This window comes from Pteropus medius, unplaced genomic scaffold (genome assembly GCF_902729225.1).
Source record: "Pteropus medius unplaced genomic scaffold, Ma_sr-lr_union100, whole genome shotgun sequence".
NCBI classification, from domain to species: domain Eukaryota; kingdom Metazoa; phylum Chordata; class Mammalia; order Chiroptera; family Pteropodidae; genus Pteropus; species Pteropus medius.
This window is the reverse complement of record NW_024342647.1, coordinates 7,184,768-7,206,161: the sequence shown is the minus strand read 5'-3', so window position 1 is coordinate 7,206,161 and position 21,394 is coordinate 7,184,768. Positions and strand designations below refer to the sequence as shown.

The following is a 21,394-nucleotide window of genomic DNA, read 5'->3' as shown; positions in this document are numbered from 1 at the left end:
GTGACCATTCTTCTGTTTACCTTTATTCAAACAGCAAGCCTTTCAAACAACTGTAACCCTTCTAACAACTGCAGGAGCTAAGCAGGGCAAATGGAGCCGGCAGTGCTGGCTATAGAGCTGGCTGTTTAAAGACTGAGTCTGTCCATCTGCTATGAAGATGACAACTCTGTGGTCAGGGAAACCCAGCCCTGAAACACTGTGCCCACAGGCAGACACCCACAATACCAGCCTAGTCAAGAGGCATTCTTTTGTTCATGTAACAAATACTGACCATGAAGAAAAATAACTCGGACTATAAACACCTGTGTTGGCACAATTATTAGCGCCTTCTCTCTCTGAGGGTAGAAGCAAAAATATATCAAAACCATGTTTTAATTTATAATAAGAAGTAACTCTATAGTATGTGATGCCTTCGGGGTTGACCAGTACACTCTCCCCACATATGCAAGGAATTGGAAAGCTACTTAATGTCACAACAGGTATAAGATTTCAAATGTCCAGTACAGCTGCTGAGGGAGCCTCATGCATCCATTTATATGTCCTGACCAGCTAAGGCTCCCTCCCCTGGGGTACCACTGAGATCTCCAGGGGTGTGCTGCAACCTCTTTAGTTTGATACAGTCTCTACATATGTAATACATTCAAGGCTTTTATAATAGAGGGCTTAAAACAAAAAAACAAAAAAAAAACCATGCCCTAAATAGACTGAGTACATAGTAAGATTCAGTAGGCATTTCAACATTCTTCAGAGCCAAATCACAAAGGCTGATATTTTCTCCAGTTAAATTTTTAAAAATTTGACACCTATGTAGTGCTTATTATTTGCCAGGCAGTGTTCTAAGCATTGTATAGTCTTAGCTCAATCTTCACAAGGTAGAAACTATTTCTGTCCTTGTCTCGGAGATGAAGAAGCTGAGGCACAGTAGTTAAAGTCACTCTAATAAGTGGCAGAGCCAGGGAGCCTGGCTGGCTGCCTTTCTAAATGGGGGTAACTGTTTTCTGCAATGGTTGCTGGAGATGACAGTCTGTGTAAAATGCTCAACAAAACTGCCTATTTGTTAAACTAACAAAGTTTAGTAAACAGCAGTTCTTACTTCCTCCCAACTCCACATATGGGAGACAGGCTCAAAACTGTCATCACAAAGGATGATGTCAGGCCAAATAAAGAGGAATTCAGGTTCCCATCTTATAAACATTTCAAACTGGGAACATTTTTTATTAAAATTGTTCTACTTTCTGAAGACTGGTTGCATGGTCTTTGGAAGACCTTGGAAGATGACCACAAATATTTTCTCACTACTGTTTTCATTAGTCCTGGCCCTGAGTTCAGAGGGAATGGAACTTGCTCTCAAAGTGAAGAATCTTTTAGGTACCATGATGAATGACGATGTATTGTAGGGACCCTCCCATCTCGTCATGGCTTTCTGGGATGTAGAACCAAGCCTGCAGAGTAACTGAGAATACGGTCCTCAGATAACCATGATGCCCTAAGCTTTAATGCAGCTGGGATAAGCTGAGTCAGCAAGAATGGTGACTTTCTTTGAAAGCTTAATGTTCCAGAGTTAGGTACCAAAGGGAATAAAGAATGGTGACTTTCTTTGAAAGCTTAATGTTCCAGAGTTAGGTACCAAAGGGAATACGTCACATTTTATGCATGTTAACTGGCCCAGATCTGTTACCACCCCTACCCTTAGATTCCCAGAGAGGAGCCAGACAGCCCTTAGAACCAAGTTTAATTTCTCCCCAAGACCTCGAGTCAGGGTTCATTAGAGATATTTATTTTAGTTTCAAAGATTTAAGGCAGAGAAAAGATACATGTAACAGGACTGCAGGCAAGGCTGTTAACTGGGGTTTAGATAGTATAATCCACCCTAGGTTCCACCAGACCCTCACCCAAGGTGATAGGTCCTATTGCTGGGCCACAGTTGAGCATCAGGAGACGATAAAGGAGGGTTCCCCACAACCATCTGAGAGCTGGTAAAGAGAATAAAAGGCTTGGAAGAGGGCAGGATTCTCATAGGTGATTGGCTGAAGGGGAACCTAGCAGCCCTTCCTCCAAGTGCGACTCTGAGGCAGAACCGTGATCAGCTGTTTACATCCCCAACATTTTGAAAACAGGCCCACAGTTCTCTTCACCTGGCCAGGGGGGCGGTGGGCTCAGAAGTTGGCTAACTCAGATATATGAACTACTGTCCTCAGAATGCTCACCTTCACCTCTCCCTGTGGCTCACCTAGACCCAGGGTTGACTGTGCAAAATCATGCTTAGGGAAGGTTCAGTAGAGAAACCTTTGCATCAGTTTCCTGGGTCTTCATCCCAGCCAGTCAATGTCATCATCATCATCATCTCCAAAAAGCGGTGCTGGGGGCGGGCGTCCCTTCATGCTCTGACAAAACAGGAAAGAGTAGTCAGTCCTCACTTGTTCCTGTACCAGATGGACTTCCCACCTGTGTAAGGTGAAGTGAGCCAACATCGGCTCCAACTCCAGGTTGGAAAGGAGGTGGCTGGTTAGGGTTTTACTGAAAAGAATAACTCTGAGGCCAGCAAACCTAGATTTCCACATTAAGCAGAAACAAGCAAGCAGAGAAAGGAGGCAATTTTTAACACAGAGACAAAAGACCAACTTTGTTTAGCTAATTTTGTCATTTATTTGTGAAACACATGGATTGATTTGACAGATTTCTTCTCATGCGGTAACTTACATATTTCGTGTGGGAAAAGAAGGGTTGAAGGGGAGAGATGGGAGTAGGAGAAAAAAACAGACGTAGATAGAGCAGCTCTAAGGAAAGAGGATGCAGGAGGATGAAGGGCGGAAAGGAAGAATACAATCACATTTGAAAAACCGTTGTGGCCTAAGGTGGCCTGGCTGGCTCTGAACATGGCCTCATCATTTGAGAGACTCAAATTTAGAGGTTTGGCCACATTACCAAGTGGAGAATCCCAAGAACACAGAGCAACAACCTCCCATATCCCTGGTCTTACTGGCTCCTCTCTCACTCCTTCCAACCAGGTAGGGGACGGAGGGGGATTAATGGGCCATGGAAGAGACTCTCCCCGTTTTTCACGACTTGAACTCCTGGCCTTTTTCTTCTGGATTGGCAGGGAACAGGTCCAATGGGGATAGTAGGGACTGACACTAGAGACAGGCACACACTGAGTACCTTCTGCTCTGGGGAGCTACTCTGGCTCAGGATCTGACTTCCCTGGGCAGCCAAAGGGAAAAAAGCGTGATGTAGTCAGAGGTCTCTGGGCTAATCCCATTCCCACCACCGACAAACAGACCTGTATCTCTCTCTGGGCATCAATCAAGTAATCTCTAAATTCTGACAGTACAGGATTTTAATGCAGCACACTGTTGTCCTGTTCCAGCTAAAGCTCTGGCTCTACATGTACCAGTTGTTTAAGTTTGGACAAGCTATATAACCTTGGACATGTTACTTAATCTTCCTGAGCCTCAATCCTCTTTTCTATAAAATGGGATAAAAGTGCCTACCTCATTGGGTTATAGAGGATTAAATGCAAATGTCTGTGAACTAGTTTTCAGAGCACCCAAGTATCAGAAATTAACTTGATGGTATTAGTATTAATACTAATAATATGCTGCTTATAGTACAATATAGTTGGAATAAAAAAATTCCAACTATATTTAGGGCAGTCACTGGACACTTTCTCCAAAGAAATGCAGGCAAGAAGGAAGGGTTCTTGTACACAGGAGCAGGATCTCAGCTCTGTCACAGCAATTTTATCAAGGTTTGAGCAAAAGACAAAACCTACTCTGGTTGATACGTTAAGGGTAGAGAACTTACCCTCATTCACCTCATATTTCTGACCCTGGGATAGACTGAGCCTGCAGCTGATCTATGTTCTCCACTAACATTTCACTCTAGTGAAATTCCCATCACAGCAGTCAAAATGTCCTAGCGATGGCCAAGGATGCTTGAATTTAGCACAGTGGAGACAGCAGATGCAAGAATCAGGGCTCTGATTCAAGCTCTATCAGCAACTCGCCCTCCTGGCCTTCACTCATAGCTTTGTAAAACAAGGCTATGCCATCGGTACTTAACCCATTTCCAGCCCAGGGGTGTTATGAGGACATGACAAGGAAGCACGTTGGAAAGCAGGCTGAGGAAGCAGAAAGTGCTCAGAAACAGGTGGTCCTAGTACGAGTTTGAGGGTTTAGTCCTAGCTCTGTCATTAACTCACTCTGTGGCTTTAGTAAATCATCCTCCTGAGCCTCAGTTTGTCTCTGAATATGATGCCAGATAAGACAATCTCCCAAGTCCTTTCCAATTCTAAAATATAAATAATATCCTAGCCAATCTGAGGAAACCTGAGGCTTCAGCATTATAATGTAGAACTAACTGGCCCAACTTTCTTCACTTAAAATAACAATCATTCCTGCATAGAGAGAGGTTGTGGTCCCTTTTTAAGAATAAAGTGGTATCTGACCATCCCCACTATGCTTACAGAGCTGCCTCCTCCCAGCCCCAAGCCTGCTCCCACAGGGCCCTGCACACAGAGCCCAGGGAGTGGGCCACCAACAGACTCCATTTCTCTTCTCAGAGCCAGTGGGGAAGGGCCCCCAGGTAGCGGAGTGAGGACGTAGCAGTGCCTGGGATCTCCTTACCACCTCATCTTCATCCTCCTCCTCAGACTGCGCTTTGGGCTTTGGAACTTTCAGAGTTGCCCCTTTAAACAGTTCATCTTCTTCATCCTCAGAGAGACTGAAAGAAAAATCAAGTCACAGAAAATGTTGTTCCTACTCCAGGCCACAATGTCCACAGGTTCTGGGGTAAGAATCCAACAGCTGTAACCACCCAGGAATTCCTCCCATCTCCACGTGGGCCTCCTAGCCCTCTTGGCTCCCTCCATAACCTACAGTCAGAGAGATTTTTTAAATTAATAAATCACTCTTCTGCTTAAATCTCTTTAATAGCTTCTCACTGTACTTGAAATTCAAACTTCTAACAGTGACATGAAATCTCACATGACTTGGCCCCTATATAGTTTTCCAACATCAGCTTAATACCCTTCTCCTAATTACCATGCCTTCTTTTAGTTCCTTCATTGTGTCATGTACCCTCCAATCGCAGGCCTTTCCATGTGCTGCTTTCTGCAATATCTTCTTCCCACTCTTGGCATGGAAGCCCCCTTTCCATTCTTCAAGTCTCAGTTTAAATGTTACCTTCTCAGAATCATTCCCTAACTACCCTATCGAAAGTAGAATAACTCCGCCTTTATTCTCTATTATATACTGTTGTGTTTTTTTTTTTAGTACTTACTATACTTTTATACTTTTATAAGAGTCCTCATTAGACTGTAAGCTTCTTAACTCAAGAACCAAATCTGCCTTGCCTACTACACGTACCACAGAGCCTTTTACATACTGGGTATCAAAGACATGAATGAATTAGTGAATAAGTGAATTAGTCAGTCAGTCTCTGAGGGATGAGTTACCAGCCCTGGAAAACACAGAGACAACCTCTACATACAACCACCTTGTCCCTGAAACTCTGCTCAAGGGGACATACCTGGAATGCTGAGAGCAGTGCTTGGGTCCAAGTGCTGCTCCTGTAGCTGCAGAACCTGTCTCTGTGCTCGACAGCTCCTTGGAGGGACCAGTGGAGCTAGTGACATCTTCGTCATTCTTGAGCTCTGGAGACTGAGGCTCTCCTCCTGGACTTTCGGGCCCGAAGGCCAGTGGGTCCCCCATTTTAGAATCTGAAGTCAGGGACAGTCTAATGGCGCTTTCTTGCTCCTCGACACAGACATTTTCTAATGGGCTGGCAGCAAGTGTCTCCTCACACTCAGAGTCCACCATTATAGGGCCCGGAGGCTTAGGGGGAATTGAAGTCGGGGGCTCCAGAGCTCTTTGGGAGGGGACGCAAGCCACTTCAGGTGGGAAGGAATCATCTTTTATTTCCGAGAGCGTCTCTGCTTCTGTGAGCTCCCCGTCCCTTCTCTGTATATCATCCTTAAGGGCAGAGAGGGCCTGAGGAGGCAATGGGTCAGCTTCCTTGACTACCTGCTCCAACGGCACCATGGGGGACTCCTGCCTCTCCCTACTCAGGGGTGCTTGAGACGGTCCTGGACTGGGCAAGACTGACTGCTCCTGGGAAGGTCTCCGAGGTCGCTCTTCTTCCTCTTCCTCTTCTTCACTGCTGCTCTCTTCCTTTTCTCCCTCATGTTGGTTTAACAGCTGAAGAGTCACCATCTGTGCAAAAGCCAAGGAGGGGGAGATGATCAATGAGAGGAAATCAGCAGGCACCCCTAGTTCTTCGGTTCTTATTAACACAACTGGTCATCTAGTTCAAATGACTTTGCTTCTTCCTCTCATGGGAGGCTGCCCATCTCTGTCCAAATAAGAGTCATTCCAGGCATCTGAATTACTGATGAACAGTATTAAATAATTTTTTATTCATGATTCCTTAGAAGGTACTTAAGCAACAAGATACCCATTTCAATGAAACAATCAACAGCTGACTGACTGTACCTTGATGGTATTCATGATGGTCCCCAGAATGGTCCTGCCATTGTAAGATTCCTCCAGCTCAAACTCTCCTCGCAAGGACTGAAATACCTGGTTCATGATCTTCTTGACCTATGTGAAGATGTGAGGAGAGAAAAACATATCAAAAGGTATGCTGCCAAAATCGAGTGATTAAGGAACGCATCTAAATTCTAGAGAGGGGTTTGGAAGGCTAAAATGAAGCCCCCTTAGAATTGTACAGAGGGACACAGCTGGTCATGAGCTTGGACGTGGAGAGGACAATGTAAAATAATGAGCTGCACTCAATGGAAGGGCTATCAAGGACAGGTAAACTGTAGCATGTGCACCGAGATTGCTTAAAGACTGTTTGTTGTTGCCTCCCTCCCACTGTGGCCACCACTAGAGCTGCTCTGGGCTACTATGATTGGTAGCTAGCAGATGCTGGGCACGCTCCTCCACCCCAACTCTTCTCCTGCCAAAACCTTGGGATAGGGCTCTTTGGGTTTGCCATCAAAGCGACAGGTTCCAAAGGGTTGATTTTTACTTAAGAAAGGCAGGTGGTACATCCTTAAAGTTAGGAAAAAAGCTAGCAAAAATTGACCATATTCTTCCTGAATGCCTGATATGACGTGGTTTGCTTCTTCTTCAAATTACCAGCTTACCTTCTCTGACGGGTCAGTAGCAGTAGCTTCAACCCTAGACATCTGGGACTTGTTTCTGTCCAGGTCCTTGATGTGCTGTTCATTTTGCTCTGTTAGGGCTGTAACTTGGGCCTGGAGAGCTAAACACTGCAAAACGAACACACTATGGCTGTGGGCCCAAGAACCTGAACTACCTACCAGGTGAAAAGTCAGGAAACCCAGCAGGGGAAGCATCCTAAGCATCAAGGGTTAACCTCGCGCAGGTCTGCTGGTGTCTGCACCCTCAACCTCACCCCCAGCTGGCTGGCTGGCTGACTCAGGGTATCTATTTCCCCATCACTCGATCTCAACTCACAACTTCGCCAACACAACTTTCCCAGCAAGGTTGTTTGCCTTGTTCCTAATCAGGTTAAGAATATAATGAAAAAAAGGCGGGGTATAATTCTAGTCACGCAGACATATGAACAGTGGACACTAAAAGCAACCTATTCACCTGTAAGATTGCCTTCACCATCTTTGAGTCAAAGATTTTCAACTGGGTATTTTAAGGAAAAAAATTGACCTCCAGATATGGGGACTTTTTCATACCATGACCCTAAGCCATCTCTCTTAGTTTTTTATGCCAGATGATCCTCCATGCCCATGCTCTATCCTGTCTCAGTGCCTTTTCCCAGGATGTTCTGTTGCCTCTTCACCTAACCAAAGCTACTTGTCCTAGGCTCTGCTCCCCTAGACACTTCCTCTTCTGGGCCTCACAGCACTTAATGTTCATCTTTGTTTCTCTCGGTCTCCCTTTCTTAACTGTGAGATTCTTGAGGGCAGAGTTCTTTGTAAGCCCTTTCCCTAACACAGTGTCTTGCATTCAATAAATACTTGCTTAATAAATGAAGGATCAAATGGTAATGGAAAGCATGTTCCAGAACACTACTGCTGCTTTTTCTTTTACTAAGTCACTCACCTGTCATCCCAAAGAAGGATGTGAAAGATTACTGTGGAGAGTTGAACAAGTGTAGTTTTGCTTTCAAGCTATTAACATCTTTCAGGTTCAAAAGAACCTATAAGACTCAAACAACCTCCTTGCCTCAAGTTAACAGGGCTACCTAAGCTGTTTGGCTCAGAGAAAACACCTACCTTTTCCTGAAGCTGGAGCAGTTTCTGCTGGTTGGCATCTCTCTGAGCACACACCTCCTGATATTGTTGTAGGTGTTCATCCTTGGCGGAGGCCAACAGATGTTCACATTTTGCTTCCCACTGGGTCTGTAGCTCAGCCTGTACTAGAGACAGCTGCCAAGAAAAAGTAATCGCCATATCCTGGGCGGTCCAGTTGCATGTAGGAAAGCCCATCTTTTATGAGGCAAAACAAATATGCCAACAGCCCAGCTTCTTAGGGAAACACTGTTTGAAAGATCTTGATTACTTTGAAAGTAAATTTTTTTTAAGGCAGATGGAATATATCATTGTTTGTCAGGAATCTAAAAGGTACTCTGACCAAATACAGGTGTGACTGTCTAGATAGGTTCCTAGAGGGCAGGGCCATTATGTAATCATACTTTTCGGAGTCCAAGCCCTAAACTTTATAGGTTCAGAAACTTTTTGTCAAAATTCCCAGAGGTGATCAAATTGAGGGTACCGATTCACTCTAAATGGACATATAAATATGAATTTATGAACTTACAAGGAGAAAGGTCCCTGTCAAATGAACTACATATCCAGCTGTGTCCTGCCACTGTCCCTGCCTTCCCTGATTACCTAAATAAATCCCTTTTCAAGGGTGATAATGTGTCTCAAAGATGGTGTCTAGTGGTTGAGGACTTTAGACTTAACTGTGTTTGGAACTTTTTTATAAAGACTTTTTATTTTTCATGTTTTACTTATATAGTTAAATTTTCATTAAAGTTTAAAAATAGAAAGATTCATCGCCTGATTCCTGGCTCTTCTGTATACATTAGGATTGTGTTCTTCCATCTTTCTCTAAAGTGAGGGCACCAATAATGAGAAATCTCATCATAAAAGATAAGGAAGAAACTAAAAGCTTTTCTGAGTCCTTCGTGACCTGCTTTTATTTTGAAAGTGCTCCGTTTCCCATTACCTGCTCTGCAGCTACTTGGTCTGTGGACACACGAGCTTTCTTCAAAAGCTGTCGAAGTTTGTCCAATTCCTCCTGGTATGACTTGCGAATTCCATCTATCTCCTCCTCAGCCTGACATCGCTCTTGAGCAGACTTCTTTTTTCTTTCTGAGAGGTTCTTAGGAACAAGAGAACCATCATCAGCTCTAGCTGTTTAACAGAGGACAGCAGAGAGAGTGGTGGTGATGGTCAGTGACCTCACTGGGTTCTTACTTCATTTCTGGAAACAATGCATTTTTTAGTTTAATTTTCCCTATATATTTAACACTCTTGGTTACTGGGTGAGAAAAATTGTGACAAGAAGGAAACCAAGAAGGGCTTTATCTACCATTCCATTAAGAGATGGGGAATATCTTTGAACAGTGATAAAGGTACAGGGAAGTGGACACTTTCAACCCTACTGGTAGGAAAATAAATTGGTATACTCTCTTTAGATGGCAATTTGTCAGTCCTGTGAAAATACTTACAAAATATGCATACCCAGAAATTCCACAAATTCTAATTTGTCTTAAGGAAGCAATAAAGCATGTTCATAAAGACTGTGTGTTAGAAGGATGGGTAATGTAGTGGTATCTATAATAATGAAAAACTGAAAATAGCCAAAAAAACCAGAATGAATTTGGTTAAAAAAAAAAAAACAACTGATAAATTCACTGAAGAAACTAAAATTGTAACCCAAGATTTAGCCCCTAAAAAGGCACTAGGCTAAAAGGGCTTTACTAGAGAGTTTTACTAAAACCTCAGAAAGAATTTGTTATTGTTATATTTTAACTATCCCAGAAAATAGAAATGTTCCACTTTGTTCAATGGGGCCTATATATAATCCTGATATGAAAATTTTAACACAACAAAAGATACTATAAATAAAGTTTAAAAACAACAAACTAGAAAAGTATTTGTGACACCTATGACTGGCAAAAGATTAATACCCTTAATAATATTTACAAATCAAACTAATATTACAATAGGAAAGAGGGCAAAAAGACATTAAAAAGACAATTCACAGAAGAAATACAAATAAGTGTTAAATATATGAAAGCTTTACTACTAACAAAAATACATATTAAAATAAACCAGCATATTTCACCTATCAGACTTATAAAGATTAGAAAAATTGATATATGCAGAGTTGGAAAAAGTATGAAGAAATGCGCTTGCTCACATAGTGCTGGAAGTGTAAGCTAGCACACTCTTATTTTGGATAATCTGGCAATATTTATTTTAAAAATTTCGATGTATAGCATTTCCTCTAATCCAGTAATTCTAATTCAAACAATTCATTTTATGGGAATGCACAAACGATTCTACAAAACTAGTTGTATAGTACAAGGATGTCCAAAGCGGCAATGCTTGAAATAATGAAAAAATGAAAACAGAAATATCCATCAATAGAATAGTTAAATTATGGTACAGTCTCGTAGCAGACTATTATGCAGTAGTTAAAAAAAATGAGAAAGTTCTCATTTTTATTAGTGCACTGTCCACAATACTTTAAAAAAGCATTAAACATGATCCCATTATTGGTAAAAAAAAAAAAATAGTATCAATGTAGCTATATGTATGTATAAGTGAGTGCGTCTATATGTTTTATACCCACAGAAAACACGGCAGAAGAATAAACATACATCACTTACAGCTGTTACTTCTAATGCATGAGATCGGAAAGGGGAAGAATATACTTTTCTGTCTTATTTGTATTTTGTTACAATGAGCACATCCTATTGTAATCTTTAAAAGAAAAATTAAAATGTTTATTAAATAGTGGTTCCTGGCCACTTGGGTTCAACAGAGAAACTTCAGTTGTAGAATTTACCCTTTCCAGAGACTCCTTCTCTGCTCGAAGGTCAGTCAGCTCTTCCTCCAGGGCTGTCGCCTTGAGTTCCAGTTGCCTCCGGCTTTGCTTTTCACTTGTGAATTTGGACTGTGCTTGCTCAGAGGATTCTTGGAGCTCTGAGATGTAACAGGGGAGAGACTTGGCTGCAGAAGCAGAACTGTAGCAAACTATTTGGCATCACAGAAGCTTCTTCAAAGCTGCATCTGTGATCTCCCAGTCCTACCACACCAGCATCTTCCCCTCACTTCTTTCAGCATCACCACCAGCAGGTTTATCAAGCCATAAACAGACTCCCCCACTAACCTGTATTTACCTCTATGTATATGTCACTTTCTACACATACAAAATGGAAAAGTTCCAAGTAGTCAGAGACAACCTCAAAATACATCGCTCTTACAATTCCATTTCAGTCACCATCTCAACACACTGGACAGATCCTTGGTATTGGTCCAGCCCTTTCTCACTGCCTGGGTAAGGTAGTCTCAAGTTCTTTAGTAGCTGGGACATTGTACCAAGAGTTTGCTTTCAAAAAATCCCTTCTCAAATAAAATTATTTGAAATCTTTATTAAAATGTAATGCATCAAAATTTATTTTGTTTGGAAAACTCTTGAGACCCTAATGGCACAAAAGCATAAAAGGTATCTGTATGACATTCAAATCTAAGACTGTCTCTCATGGTTGCCCAGATTATGCTCTAAACAGTGGTCCCCAACCTTTCTGGCATCAGGGATCTGTGCTCCAATGAGAATCTAATGCCTGATGATCTGAAGTGGAGCGGAGGCAGTGATGCTAGCGCTGGGGAGCGGCTGCAAATACAGATGAAATTTTGCTCACTTGCCCACCACTCACCTCCTGCTGTGCAGCCTGGTTCCTAACAGGCCACAAACTAGTACCAGTCCATGGCCCAGGGCTTGGGGACCCCTGCTCTAAAAGAAAAGGGATTTATCTTCAAGGCATCACTTTACTAACTGACATCAGTGTTTTTTAGCTATCAGGCAAGTAAACTTTGCTTCTCCCTGACTCTGCTGCTGCTCCAGCTACACCCCACTCACTGGTCCCATCTGTGCCTTCTACATTTGTCTCTATACACTGAGGTAGATGAATCGACATGCTGGTCTCCCCAGATCTTCTACTCAAGTCACCATGTCTTGAGTACCACCTTTGTACCAGGCATTCAGTTAACACTAATTTGGAGGAAAGAATTTTACAAAGAACTTTACAAGACAACATCCTTATCCTCCAAGGGCTTGTATTCCAGAGGGGAAAGCAGACATAAATAGTGCTGTTCAAAGACAACATGTGATAATGGTCATAATGATGTCAGAGACAAAAGATTTTAAAGGAGACTAAATCTTCTAGAAAAAACTAAGAAAGCTCCTGAAATACGCAGATTTTAGAAAGAAATGGAGGCAAATATATATGATTGTGGGCACGCCAAGTCCAGAGAACAGCATGGATAAAAAGCAAGACAAGTACAGGACATGCTGAAGAGTAGCAGCAGGCAGGCTGGTATGTCCAGAGCCAGGATGAACTGAACAACATAATGGAAAATAAGCCAAGCAGGAGAGGCCTTGAGTGCTGGCTGAAGAGTTGCAATCCATCCTCTAGGAAAGAGGCAACTAGTACAGGAAACACCTCTTTCATACACTTCCACTGTCATGAGTTGGAGGAACACATTAACTCTTCCAGGCCTACTGAAGATATTGAAGGTAACACCTGTCCAAAGTGGAACTGTGGCCACTGATCAACTAAATGGAGAGTCAGTTCTTCTGTTGCCTTTTATGTCAAGCAATAATGTAGGTTTATACTGGTCCACCTTAATTTTTGGCTGAGTCCTTCACAAACTTCATGAGCATTATGCCAAATGCATTGGGAAGAAGGAAACAGTTATATTCTTAAGTATAAATGGTCAAAGTCTCGGCCCGCTCCACCAAGGACATACCTGAGATGTCTGCCTGCAGTTTGGTGAGTTTGGCCCTGAGGAGGTCCGTCTCCTTTAAGCTTTCTGTCAGCTGCATCTGCAGTTCTGTTTCTTTCTTTTGGTGAGCAGTCATTTTCAGTTGCAGATGAGAGACTTGTGCAGTGGCTGCTGCTAACTCTTCTGTCACCTTGGCCTGAATAGTAACAAAGTATGACATCACTTTAAACATGGGTGTACTTTGTCTCTAAGTGATGACCCAACCTCACGTATTCTATGCTGACTGTACTGGTAGGAAGGGAGGTAAGCCTACCTTCAACTTGCATTAAACTAAAACCAAGCCTTCAGAATGTGCAAGGTCTCTGACTCAGGAATTCCCTTGCAGAAATTTGTCCCTAGGAAACACTATGCAAGATTACAAAATTTTGCTACATGGATGTTTAATGCAGCATTATTTATAGCTGCAAAAGAATGGAAAAATAAAATGCTAAAAATGGGCTTGATTAAGCAAATTATGGTACACCTATCTTGTATGCAACTATTAAGAATGGTGTTATAAAAGAATACTCAGTGGCACAGGATATAGTCACAGACTATCATTAAATGTTACTGATCTGATACATGAAAAATGTATTTCTGCCATTTTCTAACTTTTCTACAATAAACTTATTTTTTTAAATAAAAAAGGATATTTAAAATTTAAACTGAATGTCTTCAATGGCAATCAACTTCTGAGTCTAATTTTTCCACAGTAATACTGTATACTAGTAGTACTATAATGTAAAGATCAGTCTCATGAGAGTTACTGCTTTGCGAGATTTTGGAAGAAAAGACCTAATAAATAAAAGAAGGAACACTTCAACTTTTTTGACTGTTCAGTGTATTTTAAGTGATGCTCTGTACTAGCCAAACAGGAGCAAAATATTCTCGAGTAACATCTAATGAAATCAAAATGACTACCCGGGAAAACCCTCTAAAGATATTCTGTGTATTAAGGGTGATGACAAAAATGATTAAAAGAATGTCAACAAAAAGGAATGGTGAACAAATGACAAATACCACATTAATTTCACCTCAACTGATGTGCCTCTATAAAAATTAGGAGAAATCAGATGACAAAATACAGTGAGTGGTTGCTCTGCTGGTGACTAGCCTTGATTTTTGGATAGCAACGTATTTATGGGGTTGGACCTTCTCCTCTCTACTATTATATTGCTATAACCATGATTCCTCTTATTCTACTATACTTTACATGCATATTTATAGTTGTCTACTTTCTTATTACTTGCCCTTTCTTATGGTGTTCACTGTGTCCACTGCAATGTTAAACTTATTTAAACAATGCTCAGAGAGCTCTGCATTTATCTGTAGCTCGAGAGTTCACCAATATTAAAGTGAGGACCACTCACACGAGCCCTGCAGCAGCTAAGACCCTTGGAGGGAAAGCAGTGGAATAGATGGTCACTCTCTAACCAAAGGACAAGCAGAGTGAAAGGTCACTCAAAAGCTCTTTTTATCTCAGAAGCTTATACAGAAAGGCCTATTAGAAGCATGAAAGGTAATATTCTCACCCAGACATACACATACATGCATAGAGTAAACAATGAAGGGATGAATAATACATTAAAAATGGTTACCTTTTTTGAGTGGGAAGATGATGGGTGAGTTATATTTTATGCTTGCTTATCTGTATTTTTTAAATTTTCTAGAATGAACAGATGTAACTTTTGTTATGAGAAAAAACTATGTGTGAATACATATATGTATGTGCATGTATGTGTGTATAATTACAATTTTCTTTTTAAGTAAGGGTTTACAATATCAAGCAAGAAAGGAAAACATCAAAAACCTACATGGTGCATGGAATGGCTCCCTGGTTCCCACCCTGGATCAAATTCTGCTGTTGACATGGAGAGCTGGGAAAAGAAAGCAATGACAGGAAGAACCAAGAATTCAGAAAAACAGATGAAAAAAACATTCAAGTTAGAAGGAGGAAAATAGTACTAAAAAAAGATGGCAATTTGGCAAAGGAAAAAGAACATAGGTATCTGGAAATAAGACCCTAGCCAACTCTTTTACTTTTGCCAGGCCTCAGTTTGCTCTTATAAAGAAGGTTAAACTAAATGACTTCTAACAGCTCTTCCAGTGTTAACCATTATTCCATAGCTTTATGTGGAAATGATAATATTGTCATAGAAAAAAAATAATTTCATTTACCAAATATTCATTGAGTATTTAACCATAACTCCCTGAGTTGCATCTGAAGGCAAAAAACTGCCTCCAGAAATGAAAGAACCTTGATTACCTCCCTTTAAGAGGAAAGATATCACAGGGAAGACTGTCATGAAAGAAAGTGGATCACAAGAAAAATAGAAAAGGATCAAGCCTTGAAAAGTTTCACTGAAATAAAGGTGACCAAGTGAAGCATGTGGTATTTAGTACCTGACTCATCAAGAACAGTGATAGTCAGCCCAGGATATGCCCTCAAACAGATCTGTGTAAAAGCACAGTGCCTACAACCTAGTAGGTATTTGACAGATGCTATCAGGATCAATGCACCATGCCAGATACTTTTGGAGTTTACCAATATGAAACATTTCAGTGGATTTAGTGGTTGGCAAACTATGATCTGTAGGCCAAACTGATGTGCTGCCTATTTTTTGTAAATTAAATTTTATTGAAATGAACACACACACACACTCTCACTCACTCACTCATTCTGATATTCAACATGAAAAACACACAGTAAACTTACCAAAAACAAAGGTGTCCAGCTGCCACCTCCAGAGGCTGTGGCAAAAGAAATTACTAACAAGAGCAGTGATTCCTATCTGGCTGTGTATGAGAATCAAGGAGATCTTCTTAAAAGTTCAGATTCAGACCTCAGCTAAATATGCTTAATTAGAATCTCAAGGTGAGGCTGAAGAATGTATATCTTTAATCAAGCTCCTCAAGTTATTCAGAGGCAGCCAGACCAGTTTGGGAACCACTGATCTAGAACAAGTTTTAGTAATCATTTTAGACCTGAACTGTGAGACCAAACAATACATCTGGATACCCTGTGAGGCCTAAGGGTTAAATAAAGAAAGAAAAGAAGGAAAAGACGGAAAGAAAACAGAAAAAAAAAATGAAAGAAAGAAAGAAAAAGAGGAAGGAAAGAAGGAAGAAGGAAGGAAGGAAGGAAGGAAGAAAAGTGAAGGAAGGAAGGAAGAAAAGTAAAGGAAGGAGAAACAGCAAAAAGTGGGGAGTGGTGAAGCGACTCCAGTACTGTTTAATGATACCACTGTCACAGGCTACTGAACTTGATCTAGACCTTAGGAGTCAGTCACAATAAACAAGAGATGGTGAAAAGTAGTAATGGAAAAGAATCAGAGTCAGGACTGGACAGGGCTGTGCAGGGCAAGGCATTGCTTATCTGAGGATAAGGGATCAAAGATATTACTTGCCCGGATACTATGGCTAAAAGAACACAAAAAATAATAGCATGAGACATAAGTAAGGAATCCTCATTGTTATCAAAATTTGAGAAAGTGAGTAAACTCCACAGGTTATAAAATGCATTCTATCCAAATTTTCAAGTTTTTAAGAAAAATTCAAATATAAAATATAAACTATTTCTCAAACCTCTGAGAAAATAGCAGAAGAAAGAGTTAAGAGCTCCCAGCTGAGAAGTGGGAGCCCAAACAAGAAGGAATCCACTCCAGGTAAAGTACCACTGGAACAAGGAAAGGAGGATGGGCTTGAGAATCAGTCAATCCCAAGCCAAGACCCACTAGAGTCTTCCATATAGCTACTCCAAGAAAAGGTCGAAATTCCTAATTCTGAACTGACTGAGGTTCAAGGGCAATGCTTCAAAACGCTCTGGCAGACACGGATGAAGGAGCAAACTGAACAATCTTATATTTCACTAAAAACAGGTTACATGGCATAATAGGAATTTTCTATTGATTTTGTCAACAGAATAAATTTAGTTTCTAATAAGTGGTGTCATTCTTACCTTAAATTACTAAGATCAGTAATTGTTTCTGAGTCAAATTATTACAAGGCAAATTATAAAACAGAAATCTCAATAATGGATATATTAAAATCTACTGGAAGACTTTTAGTTTTCTTCCCAAGGATGAAAAATTTCTGCTGAACACTCTTTAGCTCTACATATCCTAACTTGGGCTTTTCTCACCCCAGTTACTTTACCTTCTCTTGCTCAGCATGCAATACTTTTGCCCATGTGTTTTCTGTGGCTGTTTGAAGTGAGTCATTCCTCTTCTCCATCATCAGATTACTCTGCTCAATGTACCTATGAAATAAACAGGAAAAAAGAAAACATTTATCGAGCACCAAATGTATACCAGGTACAATCCAATGCACATTCAGTCTTCACAACATTGCTCTATACCTTCTTGAAAAACAATCTGAAAGCAGTTTGTTTCTCTTAGATCTGCAGCAACCAAATTTGGAGACAGGAACCTGGGACCAGACATGAATTGCTTCGAATTTGCATAATGAAGAGGAGAGGAATTTGAAAGGGAAGGGAGTATGGTGGGGGAGAATGAGAGGGGAAAGAGACTGGAATAAAGAAGCTGCAAGGAAGTAAGAAAAAAAAAGCTACTCCATGTGAGAGATGAGACACTGAAGAAGAGGAATACAGGAGAATGATTTTTTAAAAATAAAATGCTATATGCTGTGACATGTACCCTTGACCCACCCCCACCTTGCCTAAATCTTCAGGGGATCTAGAAAAATTACAAAATGCTTGGGTTTAATATGGAAATCAGTGAAGTTCTGGTTGATTAAACAGTCAGCCTACACAAAAGAGAGCAGAGTTGATATCAGTTTTCTAAGTATTAATATCACTTTTATAGATAAGGAAACTATGGCTGGCAGGAATAACTAAAATGCCCAAAGCCAGGTAACAAATGGGGAGCAGAACCAGGATTCAAAACACAGCTGCTTTACATCCCAGCCTACTGAACTCTTTCTACTGAAATGTCTCCCAGAAAACAAGCAATAATTCACAAGACAGGCAGGAAATAGAAATAGCAGAAATACAGATAAACTGCTCTAAACAAACATGTTTATTTAACTTGAGCATTTACAAATTAAACCTTTTTGTCCAACCAAGCCCGTGTCCCGTAGCTGTCATTACCTCTGATTTCGTTCAATTAGTTCACTAATCTTGTCATTCTGTTCTTCTATCCGACTGCTCTTTTCAAGGATCTCTTGCTTCAATCTTTCATTTTCCTAAATTCAAAATATATGACGTATAACTTAAGCTTTTAAGGGAAAAGAGCTAGATAAAAGAAAATCAACTTGAACTGACAGTGACACTACTACATATTTTGAGACAAAAAACTAGAATTTATGTCCAGATAGAAATAACACTAAAAACAACAAATCAAATTATACCTGATGGATACAAATCACTATGGCCAATAGAATGAACATATAAATGGCTATAAAATAAAGTGAAATTCTGAAACATGGTCAAAAAAGAAATGTTTCCTCCTGACTATATGATGATAAGTCAAATGGACCAAATTAAGCCATATGGATTTTCCAGATTTTCCCAACTTCGTGTAGCATTTATCACAAGCTCTTGACTTCCAACGTGGAGGTTTTAAAGGGTAGTACATCTTGGGAGACACCAGGAGCGAGACCTCCAGGCTGGGTGAGTTCTGTTCCCAGTCGCTCTCACCTGAATAATTCTCTGGATGTCGTTCATGGTCGTGCTTGTTTCCATTGAAACTGACATTCTAGGAATGAGCAGGGACTTGCCAGCCCTATCTTTCTGTAACTCTTCAACCTACAAAAGTGGTGTCAGAAAGACTTTGTGAGAAATTTTTAAATGAAGAAATATAATGTACCCAAGATAGGGCCACTTTTTTGAGGGGCTTAATGGGTTTCGGAAATAATCTCTAACGTAAGCTAGTGTTTTCTTCTACTAACTGGATCCCAAAATAATAACTATCCTTCTAGGGAAATAACTACTGTTATGAATGAATACAGGAAATCAAGGAATAGTTTACCTACAGCCTTAGTTGTTCTCCATTTGTATCCCCGGTTTATACCTCACTTTCAATATAACTCCCACCGACTTGGTCACCTTAGTCATGAGATGATCCATTTTATCAGCCACTTTGCTGACTGCCATTCGAATTTCAGTGTTATGTTGTCGGGCTTCAGTCAGGAGAAATGAAGCCATGTCACCTGATCCTAAACAGAAATAAGCCAAAAGGAAACTTATGAAACTGGGGCAGATGATACTGTATGAGGAAAAGCCAACAGCTCTTTCAGCAGAAGAAAAAAAGAAATTAACATTTCCAAATACAAGTGGATGCTGTAGATGATTCACACTGTCAGGAGAAGATGTAGAGCAGACAGAGGCAGAAGGGCTTCAAAGCTAACAATAACTAAGCTAGACCCCTGCAAAGTGCATTGAGGGATACAGTCTGGTCCAAGGGCACAATTATGCCCACTTGGGTCTGCCACAGCAGGTAGCAGCTCAGATTCATTCATCTAACTGCATGCCAGGGATACAGCAATGAATAAAACATGGTTCCTGCCCTTGGCAAGATCACAGTCTGGTGGGGAGGGACTCACATGTAAATAGATTATTACAACAGAGTGTTTTAAGTGCATAAAATGGGCCATGTATAAGGTACAAAAGGAGCAGAGAAAAGCAAGATTAACTCTTTGGTGACATAATTATGTCTATGGGAAGAGAGGAGGGAGGGATGGTAGAATCAGGGAAGGCTAAACAGATTTGATGGTTTCCTAGATGGAGAAGGGACAGGGATTCCCAACAAAGATTGTATCCAGGAAACCCTTACCACTTCAGGACCATGAATTATGTTGGAGGATATATTTGTTTCTTCCTACCACTGTCCTAATACCAAAGGTGATTACTATGCAAAAGGCAAGCTGCAGAAAAAAGGCAGGACACCATTCAAGCTACTTACATTTTGTTTTGTTTTTTATATGAGACAATCATACTTATATATGCATATAAGATTAAAGTTACCCAGGAAACTGTTAATAACAGTTTTAATAATGGAGGGACAGTACTTTTTACTTTACACTCTTTTGTGCTGTTTGACTTTTTAATAAAAGTATATTATTTTCATAATTAAAAATTTTAACAAAGTAGCTTTCATTTGAGATACTGAATATCCATAGTCATCATGCTTTCTCCCAATTTCCTCCAATGTTTTACTATTTTCTATAAATTATACAGAACCACTCTGACAGAGGAATTAAAAAGGGATGGAGGGAAAAAAATGCAAGAAACAAAACCCAAAAAGTATAATGAGGGTTTTTAGGGGGATTATGGAAATGTTCTAAAACTGAATTGTGACAGTTGCACAACTCTATAAACTTACTTAAAAAAACACTGAATTATAAAGTTAAAATGAGTGAATTGGATGGTGTATAAATGATACTTCAACAAAGCTGTTTAAAAAAGGAAAAAAAATGGACTAATCATGAAAAGGGGATGGGAGGAAGGAGAGCACAGCAAGAGCAGAAGACGAGAATCTTAGGGGATCACCCCTTACCTTGAAAATAGGGAGAATGAGAGACCGATGCTGGGTACAAGGGCTGAACGGGCTGCAGCTGGGAGGTGATACTTGATGCCTGGGGGTAAGCATAGGTGGGCACACCTGCATAGGGCTGAGAAAATGCCAAGTTACAGTTGGTTTATAAAAGAGTCATGTCTCTCTTTTTAGCTTAATTTGTCTTTGATGGAATAAAGTGAATAAGCTAGGAAGAGACTTATACCTATTGAAGCTCGAGATGGATGAGATCAGGATTTGGATTCGGGCGAGAATTGCAGCAGAAGGGTTAGCTATGTAACCCAGTGGTACATGGTCACTAAAGTCCTACCCAGAAAGTGAGGGAAGAGTGTCTCAGGTCACTCTCCAGTCCTCTGGTGATATGATTTAATTAAGTAGGGATTCTTCCCCAGCCATTGGGCCTATCAATGGTCTAAGAAATGTTAAAACTAAGAAAACTCTGCTTAGGTTCCATTGAGGTAAAAGGAGAAGTGTTCCCTGTGAAGCCAAACCAAATCCACCAGTTTCCAACGGATGCCTCGTGCCCACCAGATTCAAATGCTTATCTGTGCAACCAAGAGCTCTCATTTTCCTCTGAGCTTCAGTCACCTCAACTGTGAAATGAAAATGATACCACTTCTTAGGGTTGTTATGTGGACTAAATGAAGTGATATACAGGTAAAGTTTCAAACAGCTGGTAAGTTAAGTACCTGACAGATAGTAAATGCTCAATAAACAGCAGCTATCATTTTAATGATGCCAGTTATTCTCCCTTGAATTTAGGAAATCCAGCTCATTTCCAGGGACAGGTACCCACTCATTATATTAAAAAAAT

At 40.6% G+C, this 21,394-nt stretch overlaps 1 protein-coding gene across 3 annotated transcripts in view; it reads right to left on the bottom strand.

The window, feature by feature from the left end:
- Positions 1-1,755: 1,755 nt before the first annotated feature.
- FKBP15 (FKBP prolyl isomerase family member 15) overlaps positions 1,756-21,394 on the bottom strand; it is a 48,885-nt gene continuing 29,246 nt past the window's right edge. For 2 of the 3 annotated variants that reach the window (XM_039866877.1, XM_039866875.1), the window contains 15 exons: positions 20,563-20,677; positions 19,113-19,222; positions 18,705-18,812; positions 18,156-18,250; positions 17,204-17,306; positions 14,863-14,925; positions 13,034-13,205; positions 11,070-11,206; positions 9,219-9,374; positions 8,261-8,413; positions 7,151-7,276; positions 6,492-6,599; positions 5,530-6,212; positions 4,626-4,722; positions 1,756-2,384 (listed from right to left, as the gene is read on the bottom strand). In XM_039866877.1, the coding sequence (XP_039722811.1) occupies positions 2,310-2,384; positions 4,626-4,722; positions 5,530-6,212; positions 6,492-6,599; positions 7,151-7,276; positions 8,261-8,413; positions 9,219-9,374; positions 11,070-11,206; positions 13,034-13,205; positions 14,863-14,925; positions 17,204-17,306; positions 18,156-18,250; positions 18,705-18,812; positions 19,113-19,222; positions 20,563-20,677 (2,301 nt within the window). In that variant the 3' untranslated portion in view covers positions 1,756-2,309. The remainder of the gene's footprint in view (positions 2,385-4,625; positions 4,723-5,529; positions 6,213-6,491; positions 6,600-7,150; positions 7,277-8,260; positions 8,414-9,218; positions 9,375-11,069; positions 11,207-13,033; positions 13,206-14,862; positions 14,926-17,203; positions 17,307-18,155; positions 18,251-18,704; positions 18,813-19,112; positions 19,223-20,562; positions 20,678-21,394) is intronic. The other variant, XM_039866876.1, reaches the window with a different exon arrangement.